Genomic DNA, 22,202 nt, shown 5'->3' with positions numbered 1-22,202 from the left:
TAATTTAATAGTTTTGCAATTTGATTTAATTTTCAGTTGAATAAAATAATTTCCATTCATGTATTTCATCATTGAAAACTTATAAATACTGTAAAAATCTTGTCTCGTTCTCGTGAACCCAATCTCGTTTATCTCGTGGAGTAAGCGTCTCGTCACACCCGTAGTCATTAGCATTTTCAAATGCTCTATTTTGGTGGATTGAAAGATGCTGAAATAGTGTGGATGCCAGGCACATTTGTACAAAAACATTATGCGTATTTTAGTGAAAATGCACTACTGTCAATGATGCCTGAATTCTGAAAAAAGTAAATGAATAACTTTGATTTTATTACATGTCTGCTGTTAATTATTTCTTATTTAAATTCAGAATGTAACTTTTTGACATTTAGCTCACAACTCAACTCATTCACCTCCATTCCACTAATTTACAAACCCAAGAATGATTAAATTGACCTTCTTGTTGTCTTTCAGCTCATGGTGGTGAAGCAGGAAGACAAGCTGGAGCTGATCTTCAAGCACTTCCTGGTGGAGGATAAGAGCAACAATGGCGGAGCCTCTTATGTGGACTTCCTGTGTCACATGCACAAGGAGATTCGTCAGCTCCTGAGCTGAGTGTCAGGTCCCCTCTCTCCTCCTCCTCCTCGGCTCTGTACTCAGAAGCGCTTTAACTTTTTATTTAACATAATAAACAAAACCCCCTTTGCCCATCATCTTCTCTTCCTCAAATATAATCTCATCCGCCGTGACTCTTGAGGATGACGCCACCTCGTAACGGAAATAATGTTGCTCCGTCAGATCACGCTGTTCTTTTGGTTTTTAGTGGTGGGAGTTTTGACCAGACCTTCTCCTCCTCTCGTTTGATGGCAGGCTGGTGAGACTGTGTGTGTGTGAAAGAGATTGAGATGTGCTGTTATTACTGGTCTACAGCTGATCTGGGATCAGGATGTGAAACCACAATTAGGGCTTAAACCGCTTTATGAAATGAACAGCTAGCGGGTTTTAGAGTGTGTTTGACTGTGAACGTCGATGTTGATTGTACTGGGTGTTCTGTGAGAAACACTAGCACTGATTAATGGTCTTTAGATGACCATTATCTAATCTAGCATTGAAGATACATCTAGAACTGCTCTGAATACAGTGAAATGAAGTCCCTTATCTTTATTCCCGTGTGAATGGAAAGATGTTTTAGAACAAAATATATTCATGTCCAGTTATTTGTATTTCTTTCTGCTTAACTTTAGTTTCCTGTTTGATTTCTCTCTCTCTCTCTCTCTCTCTCTCTCTCTCTCTCTCTCTCTCTCTCTCTCTCTCTCTCTCTCAACCTTGGCCTTATTGATGCTCTCTCCTTTTGCGTCTGTTATTCTGTTGATCAAGTCCAGCTGTTGTCATCTTCACCTTTTTAATGTGTGCGAAAAACCTAGCGGACTCTGTGGGAGCTTGAAGTGTGCTGTTAATCATTGGAAATGTCTTTTACTCTGAGAACACATTCAATATAAAAATTCTATGCATCGACTTATCTTTAAACAAACAGAGGGAAAGCTGTCCAAGAGCCTGGGAGGAATATTATCTCTCTTATTTCTCCTCCGTCTCCCTCATTCTGCATAAGAAACTAATATGCTTAAAACTGGTACGTTGGTGTCATTTTTGGGCCCTGATGAGGAATATGGATTTCTACAGGGAGTTCTGTCAAGATCCTTTAGTAATTGGGCATATATTACAGAATCGCGCTGGCATTCATTGAGTTTCCCTTTTTAAGTTTTTGTTTGGTTCTTTACTGTACGGTCTGTTAGTAACCTGTATGTGCTTGGTTATGTATCAGTTATGATTTCATATTATGATCTGAATCTGAAGGTTTGTGGTTCTGGAGCAGGTGCATTTTTTTATTCTGCTCTGGAGTATTATTCATCTTTGTGCAATGGAAGCCTGTGCTGAATAAGTGAAGTGCGGGACTCATTTAGAAACTGACCCTTTCTAACCATTTTTTTTTTTTCAAACGAGTGACGTCAAGCACATGCGGGATTGTGACCTTAAAAGCAATCAACACTAATTACCTTGTCATCACATTTATTACATGTACAGAATTAAAAATCACATTTTAAAAAGGATGTCAAGCTAGCGTGCTTTGTTGAATCTTTAAGTGAACTGCACATGATGTTTGGGAGAGTTGAAGAATTAAATCTTTTACTTGGTCTTTTCTGAATTATATCTCTATCCGAGATTGCGGAGCTCTTTTATATAGAGAGATTGTGGGTGTGTGTGTTTAGAGGTGCGTTCTGGTGAGGTTCTCTTTAGAACTGAGGGATCGGCCTTTGAGGTTTTCTTTTTTTAGTGTTTGTCTCTAACCCATATGTGTTTTTAAGGGCCATAGACTCCTTAATGTCTTTCAGAGTTGTCTTCTTGTTTCATCTATGCCTACTGACTGCAAATAAATGCCTATATCTATTCATTGTTCGACTCCAAAGTCCCTTTCAAGAAATAGCGTAATGTTAGAAGTTGCTGGACCAATTCACATTGATAAAAATAAGTTCAGAGCAGCATCAAGTCTTATATAAACTGGCTTGTGCTCTTTGCACTCAAACAACATTCAAAAATAGTTTTTAGTACTTAATTTACCGTCCTGAGGTCAGTTGTTCGAATGTGGATTACTCGATTAGCTGGATTTGGTTATTGATGAATTGGCATGATCTAAGATCATTTCGTTCTTCAAAACTCATCCGAGAGATGTTGGTCTGGTAGCTCAAACTTGCTCAGGAGCAGGCTTATTTCATATAAATGGGATTTTAGATCGGGCCATTTCAAGCAAAACTGAATATACTGAAAGTATGTACGAATGTTGATATTTTTTCTACAATAATAACCTTTAAACTGTATACACTGGGGAAAATAGTAAAATAGTAAAAAAATGATATAATATATAAATGAATTATATGATAATTTTAAATTTATATAAAATAGAAGTTTTAAAAAAATAATAAATAAAACTTATGCAATCTACACTCCAAAAGAAAAGTAGATAAACTCTGTCACAGGGGTTTTCTCTTTCCAAGAGGTTTAAAGAGAACATTTGGATTTTTTTTACTGTAGCAGAGAAAGCTTAACACGCTGCAATTTAAGAAAGCACAAGCAATTATAAAAGACACCAGCAAAAAAAGAAACGATCTTCATCGATTTGACAGCACATGTTTTGCAAATTGGTCAACACAAACAAGTGAAGAAGCGTGCAGTAAATTGGTCACAACACTTGCAAATATCCACGTAACACAACGGAAATGTTTCTAGGGGACACAAAACATGACGGACCCTGCCGAGATATGGATGTTATGCCATGACTGTTGCTCAGTGAAGTGATTGGTGGTCTTTGAAAGGGGAGTTGTTTTTTTTTTCGTTTATTTAAATATCCTGATTACACAACAACTTGCAGACACCTTTACCAATATTTAAATGTTTTTTTTTTATACAAAATTAATATAAACAGCTCTTTATTTAGTAACTTGAGTAGGCCTACTAAAATCCCGTCTAAAAGTAAAACTAAATGAATGGCTAAATACTCTTGACACATGAAAGTGTAAAGCCTGCAGCCCACAACAAATGTGGAAAGTTATTGCGTATCTTATTTAACAAACAGGATGGTATATGATTTTGCTGACATGGATAATTGAATATTAATTACATGATGTCATTACGCTGCTGTGCCGTCAGCCAATCGTTGCATTGCTGATAAGATCAGTCCTTCACAACACGCAGCAATGTTAGAGCAGTTCATGCAGACATTTTAATCTAATTCACGAACTTGTTTGAAGAACCAAATAAGCCAGAGATCAGTTATCAAGATTAAAAGATTCAGGATCTGCCAAATCATCTTGGATCATTTAAGCAGGGCATGAAGAACGGACCCCTGGCCTAATTTTGATATATTTGTTTTTGTAAGAAATGACTTTTGTGCACTGATCTCTGATCTTAATCTCAGCTCAAAGCACAGGCCATGTCTAGAGCGTCAGACTTTTCTAAAATTAACCTTAAGCTGCGTTATGTAAGCGAATGAGCCGGACTTCAGGGGAAGTGATGTGATGTGACGCTTGCATTAAAGGTGTGGTTGTTCACTTTAAGAGAGTCTATTGACCTTATTTTTCATTATGAGCGGGCGCAGTCATTTCAGTCGTTTTGGCTGGAGACTTAAGGTCTTATTCACTTAAATTCATTTTCAGATATTTAAAAACAGCTCCTTATGCTGCTTAATGTTGCAAACTAATATTTTCTTATTATATTATTCTGCTTTGTCTGTATAGTCATGAACACACTTGTTTGTAGAGTTTCTACCGTTTATCATTCTTAGTCATTTCTCCTATAGGCAGCTGAATTGGAAATTCTAAAACGAGCGCATAAACGAGCGCACTTCAGCATTGATTGAATAATAAGGTCAATAGAGCAAGTGCGGTTTTTTTTTTTTTTTTTTTGCATAATGAATATTACACTGTTAAACACCACCTGCTCTACTGTGCAATAGTCTGGGCTCTGTAAGTTTATTTTGAAGTAAAATGATAAAGCAGTACTGCATTAAATTTTTTGCCAATGTCTATATAGACCTTTTGTTAAAAATGTTTTAAGATTATATTTCAAATAAATGTTAATTTTAACTTTTGTGGAATTATTTTTTAAGAAAACTATTTTCGATTATATTTAATGAATAATAAACATTATTAGAATTAATAATGTATTACTGAAAATCAGCCATCAATGGAATAAATGAAGTTTTAAACTAATCCATTAATGGTTTATATTCTTTTTTTAAATGTGTTTAAGCTATTTGAACAGAAAAATCGTCTGGAAATTGACAGTACAAAGTCTAGTTTTTCTCTGTACTGATTTGTTGCTTATTTGTTATCTGCTACTGAAATTAAACCCATATATCAGCGGTTAAACTTGTTCAAACAATGTTGTTGGAGTCTGTTAGCTGTAAACCCACCACCCTCTTCTGGAAAGGGGTGGAGAAAAGCAGCTAATTTGCATTTAAAGAGACACAAGGGGCTTTTATCCTTAAAATTGTAAAGTTATAGACTATTTTGAGGGATGTAAACAAAAACACTGGTCCCAACGTACTTCGTTTTACATTTTTAATTTCTATAGCTTCTGAGAATCCAAAAAGAGCCACATATTGATAAATGATCTTATGATGGCTGTTTTAACATGAAGTTATAATTGAATTGCCTTTTGTTACAGTCATGAAAGTTTGATAACAAGCAGGAAATGTTCATGGGCCAGTGACATGACCACATTAAAATGATTTATACAAACATTTTAGCGGCATGGTACAGTGATACCACTTATTACACTGTAATAAGAAATACAGGCTTCCACTCAATTCAAACATGTTGTCCAAACAAAGATCATTTAACAAATTTAAGTGGATTGAACATAAAACAATTAAGTGGTCCTCAAAATAATCTCAAGAATTGTCATTTCAGCTTATTTTTAGTAAGTAATTTGAACAAACAGCAAAAAACATCTTAATTTTTAATGTTTTGTATACAAAAATACAAGTTATTGATCTTATTTTCAGTTTTCAGATTACATTTTTTTTAATCCACTACAGTGCACAAAACACCTTGAATGCGTTATAGTATTTTTAACACTGAAGCTTTTGATTTTATTTTCAAACATTGATAACAAAAGACACAAGATGGCTGCAGCTGTGTTTGTATGAGAAAAGTCTCCAATACCTGGATGATGTATGTTATTCAGTGTTACTATCGACGATGGACGTTTATACACCCATGAATGTCACAACAGAACAATCAAAATCAAGTATTCCATTACATATTTTTTTTAATTAACAATAACCTACCAATGCACATGTAACATTTTAAGTGGCAGAAGATTATAGGCCAGCAGTTGCAGTCTCTCAACAATCTCATAGTCCTGTTTCCTCATTCGTTCTCTCTCTCTCCATCATAGACCTGATTAAAAGCGATATCTGCTCCGGTGCATAAGCTTCAGAAGTGTTTGTTGTCATGTCTGTATTGCTTAATTTCTGACACACACTGATGCGATGTGTGTTCCAGTGTTTCATAGTGTTAAGGAGATATAAAGGTCGCTAGTATGCTTGTGGATTATTAAGAGTTGTCAGAACGAACTATTTGTGCACAAACACACAAATCTAGTGTTTTGTTTTTTGTTTTTTACCTTCAGAGAAAAAGTAAAAAATGTTGATGACTCATCTTGCACTCCAGATGTTCGTTCAATCAGATTCTCTCTAGAATATAAGCAAGCTTCCCTCCCCCAATACTACCTTTAATTATCAAGTTGCAATTCACTGTTGCACTGTAAAACAATTATATGATCAGTCATGACAACATATGTTTTTAGTTCATTGTAACTTATTAAACTAAGTTAATCATGTTCTAAATTATTTTATAAGTTACACAAGCTGTTTTAAGTCTGTTTAAAATAATATACTGCTCGTTAACGCAAATTTCTAATCAGCCAATCACATGGCAGGTATGCAGAAGAGCATCTCTGAACACACAACACGTCGAACCTTGAGGCAGATGAGCTACAGCAGCAGAAGACTACACCAGGTGCCACTCCTGTCAGCTATGAACAGGAAACTGAGGCTACAATTCACACAGGCTCACCAAAATTATACAATAGTAGATTGGAAAAATGTTGCCTGGTCTGATGAGTCTCCAATTCTACTGCCACATTCGAAGGGTAGGATCAGAATTTGGTATCAACAATATGAAAGCATGGATCCATCCTGCCTTCTATCAACGATTCAGGCTGGTGGTGATGGTGTAATGGTGTTGGATTGTATTTTCTTGGCACACTTTGGGCCCATTAGTACCAACTGAGCATCGTTACAAACGCAGCAACCTACCTGTGTATTGTTGCTGACCATGTCCATCCCTTTATGGCCACAATGTACCCATCTTCTGATGACTACTTCCAGCAGGATAAAGCACCATGTCATAAAGCATGAATCATCTCCGACTGGTTACTTGAACATGACAATGAGTTCACTGTACTCAAATGGCCTCCACAGTCACCAGAACTCAATCCAATAGAGCACCTTAGGGATGTGGTAGAAGGGGAGATTTGCATCATGGATGTGCAGCTGAAAAATCTGCAGCAACTGCGTGATTCTATCTTGTCAATATGGACCAAAATCTCTAAGGAATATTTCCAGTACTTTGTTGAATCCATGCCATGAAGGATTAAGATAGTTCTGAAGGAAAAAGGGGGTCCAACCTGGTACTAGTAAAGTGTACCTAATAAAGTGGCCGGTGAGTGTAAGGTTCAAAGGAAGGCTCATTAGGTTAATTTGATTCAGCTGAATTTTTTTTTAAGGCAACCAGTATTGTTATACAGTGTAGTTAATTAAAGGAGGCATAAGGCCTTTGATATGTCAAATCAATTCGAATGCTTCAACCTATGACAGAAATTTTCATTCAGGAGAGTACATGGGTTTTTATAATTTATTTGCTATGAAGGGATCTGCCTGCTTTCCTTGTATTTTCCAGCCTCTCTGCTGTAGTTTTGTTCATTAAAAGGCTTTCTTGAACTTCCCGTGTAATAAATCAATATCTGCCTTTTCCAGTGAGACAGCAGTATTATTAGAGAGAGCAGGAAAGGCCTTCATAACCTCATGCTGAGTGTGACAATAACACTGTATATTACACTGTACTATATTGCTTTTACGTTAGAGCAAATTAGAAGCTCCGATTGTTTTTCATTATCTATATATTAATAACGAACTATTTAATAATCTGCGAAATGTGATGTTTGTGTGTCTGTCTATATGCACTCACTGGCCACTTTTTTAGGTACACCTGTCCAACTGCTCTAACGCAAGTTTCTAATCAGCCAATCACATGGCAGCAACTCAATGCATTTGAGCATGTAGACATGATCAAGATGATCTGCTAAAGTTCAAACCGAGCATCAGAATAAGGAAGAAAGGTGATTTAAGTGACTTAGAACGTGGCATGGTTGTTGGTGCCAGACGGGCTGGTCTGAGTATTTCAGAAACTGCTGATCTACTGAGATTTTCACGCACAACCATCTCTAAGGTGTACAGAGAATGGTCTGATAAAGAGAAAATATCCAGTGAGCGGCAGGTCTGTTGGTGCAAATGCCTTGTTGATGTCAGAGGAGAATGGCCAAACTGGTTCCAGCTGATAGAAAGGCTACAGTAACTCAATTAACCACTGGTTACAACTGAGGTGTGCAGAAGAGCATCTCTGAACACACAACATGTCAGAGCTTAGGACAGATGAGCTACAGGAGCAAACACCACACTGGGTGTCACTCCTGTCAGCTAGGAACAGGAAACTGAGGCTACAATTCACACAGGCTCACCAAAATTGCACTATAGACGATTGGAAAAAACGTTGCCTGGTCTGATGAGTCTCGATTTCTGCTGCCACATTCAGATGGTATGGTCAGAATTTAGCATCAACAACACAACAACATGAAAGCATGGATCCATCCTGTCTTGTATCAGTGGTTCAGGCTGCTGGAGGTGGTGTAATGGTGTGGGGGATCTTTTCTTGGCACACTTTGAGCCTATTAGTACCAATTGAGCATCGTGTCAATGCCACAGCCTACCTGAGCATTGTTGCTCACCATGTCCATTCCTTTATGACCACAGTGTACCCATCTTCTGATGACTACTTCCAGCAGGAGTAACGCACCATGTCATAAAGCGTGAATCGTCTCAGACTGGTTACTTGAACATGACAATGAGTTCACTGTACTCAAATGGCCCCCACAGTCACCAGAACTCAATCCAATAGAGCACCTTAAGGCTGTGGTAAAACAGGAGATTCGCATCATGGATGTGCAGCCCACAAATCTGCAGCAACTGTGTGATGCTATCATGTCAATATGGACCAAATTCTCTGAGGAATATTTACAGTACCTTGTTGAAAATATGGCTTGAAGGATTAAGGCAATTCTGAAGGAAAAAGGAGGTCCAACCCAGTACTAGTAAGGTGTACCTAATAAAATGGCCGGTGAGTAAATATAAAATGCAGAGCATAAATGAGTGCACCCTTTTAGAAAATGCATATTTTTATACATTTTTCAGTGAATATAGACAATATATTTGGTGCAAATTTAAAACAAAGCGCACTTATTAGACCATTCTATTCATTAAATTAAGAGTGTGGTCATCTAACAACTTTAGGAATAGAAAGATAATACATTTCAATTCAAATGAGGTGTTGTAAGTAAAATTACAAGCTACAAATTTTCAACTGAATTTAATATTTTAGAGTTCTCTCAGTTTTTTTTTTTTTTTCTCTTTATTGAAATTTGATTTAATATTCTCCCATAACGTATTAGGTTGGGCAGTTATCTACGTTATTCTGTTAGATTCAGGTTTTTGTTGAATATGAATTGACATTGGTACCTTATGTGTATATACATAAATATATTATTATATTACATTACAGTTGAAGTCAGAATTATTAGCCCTCCTGAATAGCCCCGCTTCATATTTTCCCATTTCTGTTTAGCAGAAAGATTTTTTTAACCCATTTCCAAGCATAATAATTTTAATAACTCATTGCTAATAACTGATTTATTTTATCTTTGACATGATGACAGTATATAATATTTTACTAGATATTTTTCAAGACTCTAGTATTCAGCTTAAAGTGTTTAGCTAGGTTAATTAGGCAAGTTTATGTAATTAGGCAAGTCATTGTATAATGATGGTTTGTTCTGTAGACTATCAAAAAAAAATATTGCCTAAGGGGGTTAAAAATATTTAAAACTACGTTTATTCTAGCTTAAAAATAAAACAAATAATAGTTTCTCCAGAAGAAAAAATATTATAGGAAATACTGTGAAAAATGATTTGCTCTGTTAAATGTCATTGAGGAAATATATGAAAAAGAAAAAAAAAAATCACAGGAGGGCAAATTATTTTGACTATATAGAAAGTATTCACTTAAAAGAGAGATCTGTAAAATAAGGTGTACTCATTTAGGATATCTATATATACATACATACATACATACATACATATATATATATATATATATATATATATATATATATATATATATATATATATATATATATATATATATATATATATATATATATATATATATATATATATATATATATATATATATATAAATATAAATATAAATATAATATAATATATATATAATATAATATACAGTTGAAGTCAGAATTATTAGCCCCCTGTTTATTTTTTTTTCTAATTTCTGTTTAACGGAGAGCAGATTTTTTCAACACATTTCTAAACATAATAGTTTTAATAACTCATTCATAATAACAGATTTATTTTATCTTTGACATGATGCCAGTACATAATATTTTACTAGATATTTTTCAAGACACTTCTTCTATACAGCTTAAAGTGACATTTAAAGGCTTAACTAGGTTAATTAGGTTTACTAGGCAGGTTAGGGTAATTAGGCAAGTTATTGTATATCGATGGTTTGATCTGTATATCGAAAAAAATCTAGCTTAAAGGGGCTAATAATTTTGTCCTTAAAATGGTTTTTAAAAAATTAAAAACTGCTTTTATTCTAACCAAAATAAAACAAATACAACTTTCTCTAGAAGAAAAAAACATAATAGGAAATACTGTGAAAAATTCCTTACTCTGTTAAACATCATTTGGGAAATATTTAAAAAAGAAAAAAAAAATCAAAGGGGGGCTAATAATTCTGATTTCAACTGTATATTTAATAAATAAACAATTATTCAGATATATTTAGAATTGATGCATGTATTATTGCATTGGTGGTGTCCAATAAGAGCTCTTCTGTTTCCGTGATGTCATGGAGAGTGTGGCTCATGGAGATTTGCCTGTTTGTGTGCAGCTCTTCAGGCCTTTGACACCTGCTGTGAGATCAATCTCAGCCACATCAGACATTTAGCATTAACAAGGCCCCTGCCGCCCTCATCTCCCTCTTCCCTCTCTCTCACTCTCTCACTCGCTCTGAGCCTCTGGAAGTCTGAGAGGGAGAGTGATTAAGCCTCTGTCCTGCGGGACTGATCTTTAGCTCTCCATGTTGAAACACTGCTGTATTATCACCGCTAGCTGCACACTGATCCACAATACAAGACTCTATGTCCCTCCTCTGATATATACACTCACCGGCCACTTTATTAGGTACACCTTACTAGTACCGGGTTAGACCCCCTTTTGCCTTCAAAACTGCCTTAATTATTTGTGGCATAGATTCAACAAGGTACTGGAAATATTCCTAGTATGCTATGATAGCATTACACAGTTTTGCAGATTTGTGGGCTGCACATCCATGATGCAAATCTCCCATTCCACCACATCCCAAAGGTACTCTATTGGATTGAGTTCTGGTGACTGTGGAGGCCATTTGAGTACAATGAACTCATTGTCATGTTCAAGAAACCAGTCTGAGATGATTCATGCTTTATGACATGGCGCGTTATCTTGCTGGAAGTAGCCATCAGAAGATGAGTACACTGTGGTCATAAAGGGATGGACATGGTCAGCAACAATACTCAGGTAGGCTGTGGCATTGACAACAATGCTCAATTGGTACTAATGGACCCAAAATGTGCCAAGAAAGTATTTCCCACACCATTACACCACCACCAGCAGCCTGAACCGTTGATGCAAGGCAGGATGGATCCATGCTTTCATGTTGTTGATGCCAAATTCTGACCCTACCATCCGAATGTCGCAGCAGAAATCGAGACTCATCAGAAAAGGCAACGTTTTTTTCCAATCTTCTATTGTCTAATTTTGGTGAGCCTGAGGGAATTGTAGCCTCAGTTTTTCTGTTCTTAGCTGACAGGAGTGGCACCCGGTGTGGTCTTCTGCTGCTGTAGCCCATCTGTCTCAAGGTTAGACGTGATGTGTGTTCAGAGATGCTCTTCAGTAGACCCTGCTTGTAACGAGTGGTTATTTGAGTTACTGTTGAATTTTCATCAGCTGGAACCAGTCTGGCCATTCTTCTCTGACCTCTGGCATCAACAAGGCATTTGCGCTCACTGAACTGCCGCTCACTGGATATTTTCTCTTTTTCAGACCATTCTCTGTAAACCCTAGGGATTGTTGTGCATGAAAATTCCAGTAAATCAGCAGTTTCTGCAATTGAGTAGAGTTCAACTTTGTTTAAATTCAGTCCATATAAATTGTTTGCAACCACTTACCTTTAAAAATGTAGTAAATCCAATGAATTGTAAGTTTTTACAATTACTATAGCCTATTTATGTAATTGTTAGTATGGTTCTTTTATATTGGATATGGTGCCAGTTTTTTTACAACACTAGTGTTTTCACCAGCTTAGAAAATGGATTTAAATCTGTTGCTTTAGTGTTTCAGTGTTAAGTTTATATTTCTGAACTTTTATTAACCATTAAATCTAGTGAGATGTTTCCATAAGAAGACATAAGAAGCAGACAGCTCTGTGTCTTTTCAAATGGACTGGATGTTGGTAGATGGTAATACTGTAAGTATAATGAAATTTATATATATATATATATATATATATATATATATATATATATATATATATATATACATACATACTTGAAGTCAGAATTATTAGCCCCCCCTGAATAATAATAATTGTGACCTTATTATTAGCCCCCCAGTTTTTTTCCGCCAATTTCTGTTTTAATGGGTTTTTCCAACACATTTCTGAGCATAACATTTTTAATAACTCATTTCTAATAACTGATTTATTTTATCTTGCCTTGATGACAGTAAATAATATTTTACTAGATATTTTTTCAGGACACTTCTATACATCTTAAAGGGACATATAAAGGCTTAACTAGGTTAATTAGGTTAACTAGGCAGGTTAGGGTAATTAGGCAAGTTATTGTATAACAGTGGTTTGTTCTGTAGACAATCGGGAAAAAAAAATAGCTTAAAGGGGCTAATAATCTTGACCTTAAAATGGATTTTTTACAAATTTAAAACTGCTTTTATTCTAGCCAAAATAAAACTAAAAATAAGACTTTCTCCAGAAGAAAAATATTATCAGACATACTGTGAACATTTCTTTGCTCTGTTAAACATCATTTGGGAAAAAAAATCAAATTAGCCTATAAGTGTGGGTGTTTCCCAATACTGGGTTGCAGCTGGAAGGACATCCACTGTGTAAAACATGCTGGATAAGTTGGCGGTTCATTCCACTATGGAAATCCCTGATGAATAAAGGAACTAAGCCGAAGGAAAATGAATGAATGAATAATTAGCATATGTAAAAATAGAAGTTACACAGTAATCTCCCTCAATCTATACACTAAATTTCATTTAAGTATGTATACGAGTCATATTTATGAAAAAATGTGCAATAGAAACTGCATATTTAATGATTAATGTAAATGTTTAGATTTAAAAGATAAATTATGAAGTTTAATGTGATTTCATTACTATTAACTTATTAATTTTTTGTCTCAGCATCAAGTGTTTGGTCACACATTTAAAGTCACATTTAAAGGAAGAAGCTGCAGGGAAGAAAGTAACATTTTCATAAAAGCCTAATTTTAAGAGAGAGTGTTTTAGACAGAAAAATATATTTTTGTTGTCGTTACGAACTCACAACAGTGGTCTATCAAAATCAGGTGTTATTTTGTATTAATGCAGAACAACTCCAATATAACTTCACTTTAAACAAAAGTTGCACATTGTTACATTTGACCCCATAAGCAGGGATGAAAGTAACACATGGATGGGTTAAAAGTAACACAACAATATTTGATAGATTTACCTGCTTAATCTTGTTTTATTATATATATATATATATATATATGACAATGACCTTGTTCACTGCAAACATATTTTGTCCTTTATTTTTGCAAAAAATAATTAAACAGCATTTTCATTTTAAATTTCAGCTCTATCAAATGTTTCAAAAGCAACCCAACAATTCAAAATGTAAAACATTTTGAATATTTATTACTGTTGGCAATATGCATTAATTTTATAAAACATCTGAAGTAAAACACTGCAAACTCTACTGTGGAACTGAAAAATAAGGTCTTTCTATTAGCAGTGAGTCAAGTCATAAATAACAGTGTTACTTTCGTCCCCACAGAAACTCTTGCCTTTTGAACCTGATTTATTTAAAACTGAAAGACGCAGACATTGCAAACTCAAGGATGTGTTATTGCACTAAATAACCCGATGATTGATCATTACTGTGATGTATGAAAAGAGAAACAACTCGGAATAAGGAAAAATGAACAGCTACATTGATTTACCTTTTACACTTAAAAACACAAATTGGGAGCTAACTGTGGGACACGGTCCTGAAATCACATGATATTTGGCAACTTCATCAAGGGCTGCATGCTAAACGTGCTCTTATAGTCTGGAAAGCAACTGTTGTCAGGGCTTCGAGAAATCGTTTTGTTACTTTCGTCCCACATTACTTTCGACTCCGCTCTCAATGAGTCAGTATAATAAATTATAGGCTAATTGAAAAAATTAACAAGGCCCTTGAATTAAATAAGGCAATTCAAATAACATTAAAGATATATTTTTTCCTTTTTCTCCTCATTGATGATAAGTCAGTAGTAAAAATCTGTGAATTCGACATTATTTGACTTAGAGTAATATCCCGGTTCAACAAAAACATTAATTAACCGTTTTATATGACAGTTTAACAGTCTAAACTCTAAACGAAATCAATTTTCACTTTTTTTCTTTTACTGCCGGTTTTCTTGTTCTTGTTCTTCTGTTGTTGTTGTTGCAGTGTTTGTCCAGCAGGTGTTGCTGCCGCTGATGTCGCTGTGTTGAGGAAACAAGTAAACACTCCGGATCTGTATTTGTGTCCTCGTGTAGCCTCTTTCTGTCATCCCGCATCCAACTCTCCGAGCGTCAGATCTGTGTGTCCTCAAAGACCCGCAGATGAACTTTGAGTTTGTTCTTCAGAGCTCCTGCGCCATCTGTGAGTGTGTCTGTCAGGACAGCTCCTCCACCCACAGGATGACCACCTGCCCGGCCGAGCAGCAGCACCTGTCCTGTCCGCTATGTGGGTCACAGCTGTGCAGATCTGCGCGGGCACGAGAGAGAGAGCGCCGATGCTTGACCAAACAAACACTCAAGGCGAACACACGCACACACACACACACACACACACACACACACACACACACACACACACACACACACACACACACACACACACACACACACACACTATATAGCTATACAGGTTCATGTCTGCTTTTATTTCCTGACAGTCAGTGAAAGATTTGTCTGTTGCAGGGGTAAGTTGTTCAACACAGTAGTCTATTTGTAAAAAAAATTATATTAACTGATCTAATGTGGAAAATTTGAATGAAAAAACATAAGAGAGGGCGACACGGTTGCTCAGGGGTTAGCACTGTCGCCTCACAGCAAGAAGGTCGCTGGTTCGAGCCCCGGCTGGGCCAGTTGGCGTTTCTGTGTGGAGTTTGCATGTTCTCCCCGTGTTTGCATGGGTTTACTCAGGGTGCTCTGGTTTTCCCCACAGTCCAAAGATATGTGGTGTAAGTGAATTGAATAAGCTAAATTGGCTGTAGTGTATGTGTGTGAATGCTGGAGTGTATGGGTGTTTCCCAGTGTTAGGTTGCAGCTGGAAGGGCATCCGCTGCGTAAAACATAAGTTGGTGGTTCATTCCGCTGTGGCGACCCCAGATTAATAAAAGGACTAAGCCAAAAGAAATGCTACATTGATACAAAATAACACCTGATTTTGATTTTGAGTTGGTAACCACAGCAAAAAAAATTCAGTCTAAAACATTATCTTTTAAAATTAGGTCTTTATGAAAAATCTTACTTTTGGCCCTGCTCTCCCCTAATTATTTATGTATATTTGTCATTTAAACATTTATAGAATAATAAATGAGCGGAATTTATAAGATTTTTGCGAAAAAAATTTGAATTTGCTTCTTGTTTCTAATCCAAGTATCTACATATCAAAGCAAAAATATGATTATTTATTTATATATATATATATATATATATATATATATATATATATATATATATATATATATATATATATATATATATATATATAAATTTATAGAATAATAAACTTGAAATTATACAAAATTATACATTATCATTTCGTCTACCAATTACAGGCAGGAGCCAGAAGGCCTTGGTTTAACTATTCCATGCACAGTCCTGTGACTAGTCTTTGAGCTCTTCTGGCCAAGACCTTTTAGCTATTCCCCACATCTTAAGACAAAAGGTGACCGTGGCACCAAGAACTCTGGGCTCTGTTGAATGAAAAAAATAAATAAATAAACATTTATAGGCACGTCTCTTTAGACAAGCTTTTAATCAACGGTGTGGTGGGCTAGTTGAGGTATTTTTGGGATATACTCAAAACAGGACTTTTGCTGCTTGTTCAAACAACTTATTTAAAATGAGTTGAATCAACAATTCTTAAGGGTTTTTTGGGACAACATAATTGTTTTATGTTCAATCTACTTAAATTTGTAAATGATTAAGTTAACTTAGTTTGAGTTGGGACACCATGAAGGAACTGTGTGGAACCAGGCATTTTTAGTGTATTTTTATTTGGATTTTAACCTGTTTTCTTTTACTGTAAAGCACGTTGTGACTTCTTGTCTGAGAATGCTATTATATAAATACATTTTACTTACTTGGTTTAGAAACCACAATATTTACAATTGTTAAAGCTGACGGGGCAGAAATAATCCACTTCACTTGCTTATTTTAGCTTCGACACACTGCAAAACAGACGAAGAAGCAAGTTTATGATCCTGCAAAAACAACCCTGATTCTGCTGAAGCACTGCAGGTGTGTGTGTGTGTGTGTGTGTGTGTGTGTGTGTGTGTGTGTGTGCGTGTGTGTGTGTGTGTGTGTGTGTGTGTGTTTGAATTCACACAGCGAGGTCAAAGAAGAGCGATGTAGATAGCAGGCGCTTTTGCATTGAAAAAAAGAGAGAAAGGGGGAAAAGGAAAAAAGTAGAGAAGGCCGGGATGCAGCACTGACTCCCTCGCTCCCCCGCCTCGTCTATCACTCCATTCAGCGGCCACCGAGGACTTGCCAAGGAGAACCCTGAAGCGCACCTCACAGGCTTGACCTCAGATAAGCCCTCATGCGCCCAGAACAAGCCGCAAACTGGAAGTGAAAACAGGAAAGTAATCCGGAGTCAGTCATTGAAGAGATGTCTGTACCCTACAGCAGGTGTGTTTGGGCTGCACTGACCCACATTGTGCTGCTGTCGCTCCGGATGCTCGCTTTACTCTCCATCAAGGGCATCAAACAAGAAGGGGGGGAGGGGGGTTCATTCAAAACAAACGAATATTACTAAAGTTAAAGATAAACAGACTCAAGATGGAAAAAGCTGCTCGGTGAGTCCTTTTCGCACACTGTTTTAATTATTTATAATAATACTTACAAACTAAAATATGTTTAATGTCAACGAAGTAGTACTTTAAAGGGACAATTTACCCCAAAAAAGCATTTTTACACACCTTCAAGCTGTTAAAACCTCTATAAGTTTCTTTCTTGCTGTACACAAAAGAAGATATTTGGATGGCAACAAAACGGTTAATGTAGCCCAATGACATTCATCGTTTTTGGAGGTTAATGGCTACAATCGACTGTTTGGTTACCAACCAAAGATGTTCTTTTGGATTCAGCAGAAAAAAGAAACTTGTGTATTTTCGATCAGTTAAATAGTGAAGGGTGATGCAGTGGTGCTGTAGGTAGTGCTGTCACCTCACAGCAAGAAGGTCGCTGGTTCGAGCCTCGGCTGGGTCAGTTGGCGTTTCTGTGTGGAGTTTGCATGTTCTCCCTGCGTTCGCATGGGTTTCCTCCAGGTGCTCCGGTTTCCCCCACTGTCCAAAGACATGCGGTACAGGTGAATTGGGTAGGCTAAATTGTCTGTTGTGTATGTGTGTGAATGCAAGAGTGTATGGATGTTTCCCAGAGATGGGTTGCAGCTGGAAGGGCATCCGCTGCGTAAAACATGTGCTGGATAAGTTGGCGATTCATTCTGCTGTGGTGACCCCGGATTAAAAAAGGGACTAAGCTGAAAAGAAAATTAATGAATGAATAGTGATTAAATGCAGCGTAAATGGTCATTTTTGTTTGAACTATCCTTTATAATAGGGTCTAGGGCAGTGTTTCTCAACCACATTCCCGGAGGACCACCAGCTGTACACATTTCCCTGTCTCCTAAACAAAACACACCTGATTCACATCATCAGCTCATTAGCAGAGACCTAAAGACGAGTGTGACAGACAAAGCAGACATTCAAAGGATGCAGTGTTGGTGGTCCTCCAGGAACGTGTTTCACAAACACTGGTCTAAGGGATACCTAAGACAAAAGAGGTTGGGAAACATGGTTAATATTCCATGCTTGACTCGATAGTAACATATGTGTGTCCTTGATCCAGATGGTTATTCCTTCATCATCATCATCATCATCATCATCATCATCATCATCATCATCATCATCATCCACCTTCCCCCAGAACAAACCCATCTCCACCTGAGTCATCCATCCACTGACGTCCGCAGAGGACAGATGAAGGATAGCTTCATGTTGCATCTGTATCTTCCTCTCAGCATGGGTGTCAAACCGTAAGAAAAAGTGTCCCCCATCATTTTAGTCCATGCATTGATCGGCCTTTCTGACTCTCTAATAGTCTGTCTGTTTGTTTCACAGCCTGTCATGTTGAAGCTGGTGAGGTTCGACTTCACACTGTTACTCAAGGTGACTTTTCTGCTTTTATGTTCCTCAGGCTGTTGTTGTTGTAGTGTTTTTTTTTTTGTGATGAAATGATGGCTAAATAAGTCTGCCTTTCACTGGGGTTGGTAATGAGATTCGTGACTAGGTTCATTGTTAAGATGAAAGAATTATGAATATAGAAGCATCATCTCATCAAAACGTACAATAGGAGATACACAAAAAATGTATTAGTCATATAAAATTGCAGGCGTGGGTTATAATTTCATGAATACTTTTTGGCCTTTTCCTCGCAATTTCCTCGCATACTGAATTTAAGATACAGGATTTGCCCACAAGTTTTACTGCATTTGACCACTAATATATATATATATATATATATATATATATATATATATATATATATATATATATATATATATATATTATGTCCCTCCATCCATTCATCCCTCCATCCATCCATCTATCTGTTTTTCTGTCTGTCTAAGATGCTTTCTCAAGCCAACTCAAAGTTTGTCTTGATGAACTTTACTATCTAGTTATTATTGAAAAATAAAATATTATTGTTTCATCTTAAGGTTTTATCTAATATTATATATTTTTATGTTAAAATAAGTTATTTAAATAAATAATTAAGCATCTATATTCCATGTAAAACACTTCAGAAACTTAGCTGAAGCAGTCATAAAATAATAGATTTATAAAATAAGAGAATGTTTTATTATAAAAGGAGATGCAGTTTTTTTCAGGTGGGTACAAAGCAATATCACAGGCCTACCCTAACAGTGCACAGTGTAAATAAAGTAAAGGAAAGAAAGAAGCTAAATAAATTGTGATTTTCATTTCAGGTACAGCAATGAAAGGCAGTCTGTTTAATTCTGAGAGGCAAAAAGAGTGTAAAATGTTTATGTAAAATTAATTATGACTGCAGGTAACTTCACAAATAGATTGAGGTGAAAAAATGATCAAAAGGATGCGAGCCGTTTAGTATCTCCTTATAGCAGGTCTGCTGAGATTCAGAAGTAGATATCAGTAATAAAGTAAAGCTCAGTTGTTAAACTGTGTGTAATTTCTCTGAGTGCATATGACAGATCTACAGAGATGAGAGAGAACACACTGTGTGCTGCAGCCGTCGGCAGTCTTTCATTTTGATGTTTAGGTCAGAAACCACAAGGCCTGTTCACCTTTTTCTGACAGATACATTTATTTATTAGATATTATTTCAGTGTTATAAATTTGATTCTACATTCTCAAATATACATGTGGTGGCAGAATGATTGATCAATTACAACAAAATGTCATTTGACATCAGTACTTTTGTATAGCAAGGCCATATTTTATATGCTAAAGGTCCTGTGAAGTGCTTTGTGCATTTTTATGCGATGTTTGCAGTAATCTCAATTTATAAATGAAGACGGGGTGGGACATAGAGTTAGCTCTTTAAAAAGCTCCCCTTTTTAAAAAAAAAAACAGCCAATAGCGTTGTTGTAGTTGTTATCACAGCTCTGCCAATGAGATTGATTGAGCTCAAGCACATCAAATGAAAAAGCGAATTAGAAGGAGGCTGGACGTTTCAGATACCAGACAACATTTGATTGGTCAAGATTTGTCAAGTAGAGGTGACAAAAATTTTTTTATCTATTTAGGTGGAAGCAGCAAACTGCAAGCTTTGGACATTAATATCAGGTTTATATCTTCTAAACGCTAATTTTGTCACTGTTTTGGATCACACTAGCTTATACACTCACCAGCCACTTTATTAGGTACACTTTACTAGTACCAGGTTGGACCCCTTTTTGCCTTCAGAACTGCCTTAATCCTTCGTGGCACAGATTCAACAAGGTACTGGAAATATTCCTCAGAGATTTGGGTCCATATTGACATGATAGCATCACGCAGTTGCTGCAGATTTGTTGGCAGATCCATTATGCGAATCTCCCGTTCCACCACATCCCAAAGGTGCTCTATTGGATTGAGATCTAGTGATGGTGAGGCCACTTGAGTACAGTGAACTCATTCTCATGTTCAAGAATCCAGTCTGAGATGATTTGTGCTGAGATGACATGGTGCGTTATCCTGCTGGAAGTAGCCATCACAAAATGTGTACATTGTGGTCATAAAGGGGTTGACATGGTCAGCAGCAATTCTCAGGTAGGCTGTGGCATTAACACGATGCTCAATTGGTACTAATGGGCCCAAAGTGTGCCAAGAAAATATCCCCCACATCATTATACCACCACCACAAGCCTCAACCGTTGATACAAGGCAGGATGGATTACTTTCATGTTGTTGATACCAAATTCTGACCCTACCATCGGAATTTCACAGCAGAAATGGAGACTCATCAGAAAAGGCAACGTTTTTCCAATCATCTATTGTCCAATTTTGGTGAGCCTGTGCGAATTGTAGCCTCTGTTTCCTGTTCTTAGCTGACAGGAGTGGCACCCGTTGGGTTTTTCTGCTGCTGTAGCCCATCCGCCTCAAGGTTCAACATGTTGTGCATTCAGAGATGCTCTTCTGCATATCTCGGTTGTAACGAGTGGTTATTTGAGTTACTTTTGCCTTTCTATCAACTGGAACCAGTCTGGCCATTCTCCTCTGACCTCTGGCATCAACAAGGCATTTGTGTCCACAGAACTGTCGCTCACTGGATATTTTCTCTATTTCAGACCATTCTCTGTAAACCCTAGAGATGGTTGTGCGTGAAAATCCCAGTAGATTAGCAGTTTCTGAAATACTCAGATCAGCCCGTCTGACACCAACAGCCATGCCATGTTCAAAGTCACTTAAATCCCCTTTCTTCCCCATTCTGATGCTCGGTTTGAACTGCAGCAGATCATCTTGACCATGTCTACATACCTAAATGCATTGAGTTGCTGGTATGTGATTGATTAGAAACTTGCATTAACGAGCAGTTGGACAGGTGTACCCAATAAAGTGGCCAGTGAGTGAAGATATTCTTAAAACTAACATCACTGTACCAAACACAAACACACACACATTTAGGAGGACTCATGGGGAGAAAAAAATACCCCCACAAGGTCAAAAAGACTGGTATTACTGTACTTCTGGCGACATTCAGTGATGAATACACACCATGATTAATACCAGGACCACACACACAAACCACAAACAGATGACACACATATACACACACTAACATTCACAGAGATAACACAGCACAATGACCTTTCTCTCTGACTGTGTTCACGCAAAAAGCACAAACACACGTACACACACAATGAGTAATGAGGGCTGCGCTTAAGTGTACATCACTGTTTATGTCTTCATGCATTATTCACACGAACAGTCAAAACGTCTGGCAACATGACTGCTTCAGTCTACTTAAAAAAAAAAAAACATGCTGTTAGCCTTTTACATTTCCATTCATTTGCACACACACATGCGCATACTGTACATCCACACACACAAGTTGCTTCAACACCTCCTTTACTGACAGGAAAATGAGCTGTGGTGACTTTAAAGAGCACTTAAAGTCAACA

General features: G+C 36.7%; 1 protein-coding gene across 4 annotated transcripts in view; it reads left to right on the top strand.

The window, feature by feature from the left end:
* The window catches only part of sec24c (SEC24 homolog C, COPII coat complex component), a 35,266-nt gene extending 32,820 nt beyond the window's left edge, over window positions 1-2,446 (top strand). For all 4 annotated transcript variants that reach the window (XM_056468968.1, XM_056468967.1, XM_056468966.1 and 1 more), the window contains one exon: window positions 472-2,446. In XM_056468968.1, the coding sequence (XP_056324943.1) occupies window positions 472-612 (141 nt within the window). In that variant the 3' untranslated portion in view covers window positions 613-2,446. The remainder of the gene's footprint in view (window positions 1-471) is intronic.
* The last annotated feature ends 19,756 nt before the right edge of the window (window positions 2,447-22,202 follow it).

The sequence above is a fragment of the Danio aesculapii genome, chromosome 12, assembly GCF_903798145.1.
Source record: "Danio aesculapii chromosome 12, fDanAes4.1, whole genome shotgun sequence".
NCBI lineage: Eukaryota > Metazoa > Chordata > Actinopteri > Cypriniformes > Danionidae > Danio > Danio aesculapii.
The sequence above is the reverse complement of the archived record's forward strand: the minus strand, read 5'-3'. Positions and strand labels throughout refer to the sequence as shown.